The sequence below is a fragment of the Pelophylax lessonae genome (assembly GCF_965119305.1).
Source record: "Pelophylax lessonae genome assembly, chromosome: 3".
Classification (NCBI taxonomy): domain Eukaryota; kingdom Metazoa; phylum Chordata; class Amphibia; order Anura; family Ranidae; genus Pelophylax; species Pelophylax lessonae.
Window position 1 is genome coordinate 261,520,137 of NC_138770.1, and position 8,991 is coordinate 261,529,127.

An 8,991-nucleotide genomic window follows, 5' to 3' on the forward strand; every position below is an offset into this window, starting at 1 on the left:
CCCTACTCCACTCTGTGAGATTCTTATTTGCTGGTGTCCTTTGGTGATGGATCTTTTCTTCCTTATGAAAAAAAAATGTTATGCTTAACTAGTTAATTATTTTACTACAGATTCTTTAATCAACTCTTCAATGAACTCCTCAATGCCTTAATTATTAATAGAAGCAGTACATCCAGATCAGTGCAACCTCTGTAAAACCTTGGGAACCTTACCTGGACCACATGCTGTGAGGATAATGTTGCTTCAGGCACTGGATCCTGCCTGGGCGCACTTAGTGTAGTTAGCTGCAGGGTGATATATAAGTCCAGAACTGTGGTCCATCCCTATGGAACCCAGATCCAGAAATCTGCAGGGTTTTGCCCACCATGTTAGGGGAAGTCTGCACCCTGATTAGGGACCAGCAACATGGACAGGTAAGACAGGTTTACCTTGTATTGGATTGATACTGTAACCCCATTGATTACAGGTTTCCTGAATAGTATTTGTTAAAACTATCAGGAAACCAGGTATTGTGTTTGAAAACTGATTACTTGCTTACCCTCTTTTCGCACACTGCTCTTGGAGTACCCTCTCAGACTCCGCTAAGTCACCCACAAAACATTCAATCTGCTCGCATGCTAGATGCTTCCCTAGAAGAAGACAGGACCCTATTTTACCACTGGTCTCTGCATCCAATTTTAGCTATATCCCAGGCACCCGCTTATCTGACCATGGCGGATTTTCTGCGACTATGCCAGACTTTCTTGGGCGGCTAAAAGATTTATTACAGCAAACACTGTTTAGAGCACAAAAGCACCAAAATTCTTCTACACCCCTGCTGTCTCTGCCAGAGTCAGAAAGTTAAAAGCTTCCTCTAGAGCACAGGTGTCAAACACAAGGCCCGCGGGCCGAATGCGGCCCCCCCCAGGCCATTTCATGGGGCCCTCGCTTCTCTCCTGCAGCTGCGGCACCCCCCTTGTCTCTGCCCCCACTTTGTCTCTGTAGTCAGCAGCAGAGAGGACAGAACTCCTTTGCCAGATCCTGCACTCCTCTGTGCAGCTGCAGAAAGGCTCATCTTTGCCCACCCCCCCTTCTCAACAGTCCGCAGCAGAGAGGAGGGCAGATCCTGCACCTTCTGTGCAGCCGCAACACCACCTTGCCTTTGCCTCCCCTGGTCCCAGCATTCAGCAGACTCTGGAAGCTGACTCCAACCCTCATCTGATTCTCGTCCAGACCCTGCACTTCTTCCCAGATCAACCCGCATCTCCTTCTTGGCAGCAGCACAAGGTAAGGGGTGCATTGTGAATTAAAGAAGGGTGGGTGACTCCTGACTTCTGATGATGGGGGAATTCTTGACATCCCATATAAGGGTGTAAGGGAGCGTGGGGTGCTCTGGACATCTAATCTTACAGATATCACCGGCCCTTTGAGGGCAACCATAATGCTGATGCGGCCCTCGATGAAATTTAGTTTGACACCCCTGCTCTAGAGGACACAGACATTGATGGAAAAAGGATGACCAAGAGGCAGTATTAGAGGAGGCTGTAGAAGAGGCTGCAGAAGATTTCTCACCCTCTGTCTCCCATACACCCGATGCTATGGCTTAACACAATATGCTTACCACTGTAGATAAGCTTAATTTTGCTGTGCAAAAAAGCCTTGGCATTGTCACACTTGATACTTCTCCATCTCAAGAAGCCACCTTGGGTACGAAGAGACCTGCTAAGTAAAAAAAAAAATTCCCTATTCTTGAACAAATAGAATTAAAGCGTAAATCCACTTTTGTTGAGGAAAAAACATTCACCCCTGGGTGATCTCTGTACATTGCAGGGATTTAACAAGCTTTGTAGCAGATTCCTACCTTTTGTTATTCTGAAGAAATCATTGTTTGTTCCTCTGTGCTTCTGTTCTGAGTGGGTCAAATGGGAGTGGCAGCTGCAGGGCTCTAATGAGGAAAGCTGCTGAGTCTGTATCCCTTTAGACGTGTTCATATTGGGAGTATCTGGTGAGTATCTCACCAGAAATCTGACTTACAGTATATTTTAGGCAGACTTGTAGGACAATTGGTGAGCCAATCACACAAGCAGGAAATGATGTTTCTGGGGTGTGGTCAGTATACATTCTGTGTACAGAACACCTCCAGGTAGCCATATTGCATTGCATTTTCAGATATTTACAATAGCTGCAGATTGAAAAGGAAAGGTAATTTTTAATAACATTCAACTACAATATGATTTGTGTCACAATTGTATACGCTATATTGTTTTTTTCTTCATTTGCTGATTTTTTCCCCCAAGAAAGTGGAGTTACCCTTTAGTGATGATTGGGTTAACCCTGAAAAGATTTTCACCTCTCTAGAAATACTCAGAGAAAGTGGTTGTTCTGGTAGTAGACCCTGGTGTGTCTCCATCCTAAACTAACATCCTATTGATGTTCCTTCATTTAGTTATTTCTTACAGTCTATGCTTACAGAAAATCTGGGATGCTTTAAAGGCTCCCTTTAACTTTGTAGCCTTAGCTCTGCAACTAATTAGATGAGGGCAGTGAACAACCAGCATAATCCTGTCTTCCAAGACCAAACACTTGTAGAAAATGCCTTCTGCCTCTTCTGTGTTGATGCCCTAGAATAAGTCATGACACAGATCTCTAGAATGGCTCAGTTTTTATCCTTATGCACATACAGTACATTATGACTAAAAGCCTGATCAGCTAAAGCTGCTTCAAACATCGCCTCACACATAAATCCTTTGAAGAAGGACAACTATTTGATGAGGATCTTGACAAATGTATAAAATATGTCACTGGAGGAAAAGTTTTCTTCTACAATGGAAAGTTCCTAAATTCCACTTCTGCCTCCCCAAAAAGAAGAGTACCTCATCACTCTTCCTGGAAATTTATCTTTAAAACTTATACTCAGGCTTTGCTGTTGGTCCAATACTTGAAATGCAAAACCTACCAAAACCCTCCTCAAAACGAAGGAGCACCCTCACTCCTAAGAGTGGGGAGATGATAGTTTACCTTTCTCTGGGTCATAGATGTCCCAGACCTATGGGTTCTGTCAGTGGTTTAGAAGGGGAACAATACAGAGTTCAAAACTATCAAACCAACTGAAATCTTCTCAAGGACAATTAGATTTGCAAGCCATCCTGAACCTTCTCTCATCTCATGAAGTGGTTGTTGCAGTCTCTCTGGAGGACAGGTTCAAAGGATTATATTTCAACCTGTTTGCAGTGCCAAAACCCAAAGGTGGTATGCTTCTGGACTGGACCAAAAACCCCTAAACAAGTACTTTAACATTCCAAAATTTTGCATGGAATCCGCAAGGTCAGTTCTTGCCTCTCTAAGAGAAGAGGAATACTTAGTATCAGTAGACATTCAAGATGTTTATCTACATCAGGGATCCTCAAGCTACGGCCCTCCAGCTGTTGCAGAACTACACATTCCATGAGGCATTGTAAAACCCTGATATTCACAGACATGACTAGGCATGATGGGAATTGTAGTTCTGAACAACTGGAGGGCCATAGTTTGAAGACCCCTGATCTACATAGTCCCATTAACCTGCCTCATCAGCACTTTGCAGCAGGAGACAAATACTTCCAATCTGTCATACTACAATAGAAAGGTACCTGCACCCCTTTCTTCCCTCTTAAGAACTCAGGGATTCAGATAACAGGGTACCTAAAAGACCTTCTTCTGGAGGACTCATCTCCTCTTCTACTATCTGCAAACATCCAAATGATTTTTTTTAAGTCTTTGGTTGGGTAATCAACTTTACAAAAGTCTTCTCTCCAAACTTGTCTAGAATACTTAGCCCTCATTCTGAGGCAAAGGTCTTCTGTCCATAAAACAAAATATTTTCTCTAAGATCTTATGCTTCAATCTTAAGATTAAAGAAACATCACTCATGAGATTCTTTATGAGGGTTCTGGGCCAAACGTGCAACAAAGCCAATGGAGAAAGCTACTAAAAGCACGTTTTTTACAGCTGTTTTTTCCTGGCGTTAGAAGTGGATCTGCAGCTCGTTTTTTCTGACGCCCTGTGTGCATGGGGCCTTATTGTAAGTAATCAGGTATCTGTTGCCATAATTGTAGTTTGCTGATTTGTATAAGATATTTATGCTATTTGTATAACACTACTAGATAAACTTTAGATTGTAACTGTTTGGAGACCTCAGCCTAGTGCAGGAATAAATCTCCAAGATGGATGCATGTTGGTAACTAAGCTGGGTCATTCTGCATGGCTGAAAAAATGTCTGGCTTATTTAATAGTACATAAAAAAACAACCAGCAGTTTCTAGTATACCTTTCAGAAATGGGTTAATATTATTTCCAATAAGTCTTTTCAGGGGATTCATGACATTTTCCATTGCTGCTTTAAAAAAAAAAGGGTTTCCTTTGTGGCAATTAAAAATAACATTGTTTTCATCATTGTTTCAAGCCCAAAACAGATACTTCACTGTCTCTACTGTCATCTATTTTGGAGCATGAATCAGAATTCTTGTGAATGAGGTTTGCTTCTTTCACGTAAGCAAGTGGAAGGAAGCTCTGATCAGCCCACACAATGTCTGCATAGGTGACAGGCTTAGAGTTTTTCTTATCTTATGAACTCTACCATAGTGGCAGGCAGTCTGACTAACTAGCAATGTACTAAAAATGGTGCTGAGGTATAAAAATAGTAAAATGAAGAATACAAAGTGAGCCTGTCTTGAAAATGAAATTGTAAGAAACCTGTTTCCCATTAAAAAAGAGAATTAATACTGACCACTCCCATGCTTCCAATCATTCTATTAGGCCCAGTTCAGTGATTTTCTGCTTGAAGCTTGCAGCTCTAAAACGCTCAACAGGCCAAATCCCATGCATTTCAATGTCTCCTGTTTACATCTGAGTGCTCTGTCGTCTGAAACAAAATACCTGTCACTCAAAAAAGTACATGAGCCTCTTTTTTGGCAGATTACAAGCATTTTTGACCCCATAGACTTCAATAGAAATGCCAGACTTGAGCATTTTACATGCGTTTTCTGCTCAAATAGCAGCTCTCCACCTCTAATTTCCTCTCCCTCTCCTCGCCTTAGTGCTAAACAAAAAGGCCTGAAGCTGTAAAAGGCTTGTAATTCACTTTAACCACTTCCACACTGCCTGTTGCATAAATACTGCGGCAGGTCGACCCAGCAGTACATGTACATGATTTTGTGCACAGGTTTTTTTCGCGGGCACTCCCGCTGGGACACAGCGGGAGCCAAACGTCGGGTTCCGGCGGCGGCAATGGCCACCGGGATCCACCGATCATTCGGCGGGATGACACAACAAGTCAGAGAGGAAAAGAGAGATCTTGTGTTTCAGCTAAGCTGAAACAGAGATCTTTTTTTTCCTCTAGTACATCCACTCCCTCCCCCCCCACAGTTAGAAAGCACTCCCTAGCAGCACACTTAATCCCTTGATTGCCCCTAGTGTTAACCCTTCCCTACCAGTGTAATTTATACAGTAACAGTGCATTTTTTTTTAGCACTGTATTGGTGTCACTGGTCCCCAAAAAGTGTCACTTAGTGTCAGATTTGTCCCCCGCAATGACGCAGCCCCGCTAAAAATCACTAATTGCTGCCAATATACACTTATTAAGATTTTTTTACCAAAAATATGTAGCAGAGTATATATTGGCCTAAATTGATGAAAAAATTAGATTTTTTTAAAAAAAAATTGGGAATGTTTTATAGCAGAAAGTAAAAAATACAGTTTTTCTTTTCAAAATTGTGGTTATTATTTTGTTTGTATATAAAATAATAACCACAGAGGTGATCAAATACCACAAAAACAGAGCTCTATTTGATGTCTTGTGGAAAAAAAGACATCAATGCTATTTGGGTACATCGTTGCACGACCTTGCAATTGTCATTTAAAGCAACGCAGTGCCGTATCGCAAAAAAATGGCCTGGTCATTAAGGGGGTAAATCCTTCCGGAGCTGAGTTGGTAAAAATGCTTGTAAAAAGCTGAAAAAATCACTTAAAAAATGCCAGAAAAAAGTATTTTTTTTAAGAGATTGTTTTTAATAAACGGGATTGCACTATTATTTAATTTCTTGCCTTTTGTATACATGATATTGGTCATTGGAGAGGAATTGTACACTGGAGTGGATGGTGCTATTGTGAGAAGGATCTTTAGACGGCTGGGGTGATCTCACACCAGACAAGGCTTTGTGGTCCTTTGAACCTGGGGAATTTGGTGAGCGTTTGCATTTTTCATTTTACGTGGTGGAGCACAATATGTGTAGCACCCTACAAATAGGTACTAGGTAAAACTATAGTGGGCCTTGTCTGCCTAACAGCAGGGCTGTGATTTATCTAGTCATGGTGTCAGGGCTTCCAGATGTGCCTGCTGAGGGGAGAAGTATCCCCACTGGCTCCTGTGAGAGGTGTCTCATAGGGCAGTGTGGGAAGCCCAATCAGGGGACACATCCCAGCTTGTAACTACCCCAGAAGGCAGTTTACGCTTCAAGGGATTCTGGGAGTGGGTGTAAGTTTGGGGGGAAGTGCGTGGCACAGTGTCTTTGGCGGTAGCAGGGTCGCAGGAAGGAGAATGCGGCTGTCTCTCCTCCTGTCTGAGGAAGGTGGATGTCTTGGGGTGTCGCCTGAGAATCCAGAGAGTGCTGAGTTGATCTGAGGGTGATCCGGTGTGCCGAGAGCCTGCGGAGAGAGACAGGGGTCCAGTCCCAGGAAAGCCTACACAGGTCGTGAGAACTGAGGATTGCCCCTGGGGGTCTGCCTAGAGTCAGAGGGGACCACTCCGGAAGAGGTTCGGGGATCCATGGTCAGCTAGCTGTAAAGGGGGTACCTAGGTTGAGGACCCCGAAGTGTAAAGGGGGTACATAGTCAGTGGACCCTGAAGAGTTCAAGGAGCAAAGGGGGCACCTGCAGTCTGGGCCCTGAATTGTATTGCGTGTGCCAGTTACAGTGTTAGCTATTTGGAGTTCCTACAAAATACTACCTCAAGCTGTGCCAGGCGGGGGAAAAGTATTCAAAGACTTACACAGTGAAGCAGTGTCAGGAGTTCTACAGTTCTCAGTCTTGGATCTACTGGACTATAGGTCGGGTATTCAACACTTCCTTTGTTTTACAGAGTGCTCTCAGAGTCAGTGAGTGTTGGCTGGCGCTGGCTAGCGCCAACAGGCATTCTTCCAGGATCAAAGTCCCAATTGTAATTAGTTCAAGCCGAGAGGAGTATCCCACTCATTCCCTTCTACCAGCCCCTTAAATTATAATAAAAACCACAATCAAAGATGCCGGAGTTGTCACTGTTTCAATGGTCACACCTGGGGACTCAGCTCACATGGACTGGGGAGGATTCCGGTACTAATGGCAGATCCACATCAGACCACAGGCCTAGAAATCTTGCTACACATGATTATGAAGAAATATGCATGATATTGGTTGTGGTCACTGAGTGGAGAGCACCATTCATTATTATCGTTAAATGGACTGGTTTTACATTTATCACCATTATTCATTTGTACATCTGTAGTAGATTTGATTATCACATCGAATTTTATTTCGTCACATGGCTATCACACCACTATTGAGTCGTGTTATATTTTATTTCACATATACATATTTTTATCCCATATTAGTATTACCCCTAGAGCCCCTTTCCTTTTTTTTTTATACTGAGTTTATTGGGATTTACATTTAAAGGGGAAGCAGTGGGTGATTATTTTGGTTGGGTTGGCGCCTTCAACAGGTTACACTACAGGCTAAAACTTGTAGTTTCACAAAAACTGGACTAGTAGTATATGTTGGGCAAATAAATTACACAATATACACTTAGCTTTGATTGGTGTGACTTCATAGATGAAGAGTAAAAAACATTTTCAGCATGTTTAATAAAGGCCCTCTTCCAATTTTATTTTAAATTTCTCTTTCAACCCCTCTACCCATCTTATTTCTTTGCTTCTCTCTCATTTTTTATTTTACATTCTTTTTTTCCTTCTTCTTGCTATAACCCTGAGCCAGTTTAGTTTGATTCAGCTCAATTCTCCAGGTCTCCGGGTTTTTTTTTATTCTTCCCTAGCTGTTAAACCTCCTTACATGTTCTTTCTTTCTTTTTTTGTTCCCTTCATTTATACAGTTCGATTTCAATGTAGCGTTAGATCGCTAGATCAATAGGCTATCCGTGCACACCCACTGGCTTACATCCTATTAGACTCTCCATATTGTCAATAGGTGTTTCATCAGGAGCAGATGGTTCGCCCATGGCCCCACTTCCCAACCTACCCCATAATTATCATCAATATTACATAGGATTTAAATTGCTCCAACAATGTGCACAGCACTTTACAAAGAGAAACAGTAAGGTTAAAATACAATTCATCACAAGAGGTTTGAAATATGTGCAAAAGGGCCACCTCATTAACTTTTTCTGAACTGCTATGGCTTACCCTATTGGTGGGTTCACAGCTTTTCCCTGCTGCATTGCCCCCTGATGTACTGGGACATGTAGGATGTGGCTGGACTCCCTGGATATAAGCTGTTAATATGGTTCTACATATATATGTTAATAAGGTAATTAGCTATTGCTGTTGAGTTCTGTATGCAATATCCTCACAGCTTTGGCTTATATATGTGAGATGTATTAAGTAAGAATTTATTTACTAACTAGACATTAAGCCCGTTAAATTAGCGGGCGCTAGAACATATGGCTGACTGAGCGGGGGCTGCGCGTATGGTACAGGAGAATGTGGGGCTGCGCGCATGGTACAGGGGAATGCGGGGCTGCGTGTATGGTACAGGGGAATGCGGGGCTGCGCGCATGGTCCAGGGGAATGCGGGGCTGCGGGCATGGTACAGGGGAATGCGGGGCTGCGGGCATGGTACAGGAGAATGCGGGGCTGCGGACATGATACAGGAGAATGCGGGGCTGCGGACATGGTAAAGGAGAATGCGGGGCTGTGGACATGGTACAGGAGAATGCGGGGCTCCGGGCATGGTACAGGGGAATGCGGGGCTGCGGGCATACTACAGG

General features: G+C 43.1%; 1 protein-coding gene across 1 annotated transcript in view; it reads right to left on the reverse strand.

Annotated features, from left to right (window-relative positions):
- Positions 1-8,223, reverse strand: part of LOC309550465 (uncharacterized protein) — a gene marked incomplete at both ends in the record, with an annotated part of 48,182 nt that extends 39,959 nt beyond the window's left edge. Inside the window, one exon of the mRNA XM_082250837.1 lies at positions 8,163-8,223. Coding sequence (XP_082106963.1) covers positions 8,163-8,223 — 61 coding nt within the window. The remainder of the gene's footprint in view (positions 1-8,162) is intronic.
- Between the last annotated feature and the right edge of the window lie 768 nt (positions 8,224-8,991).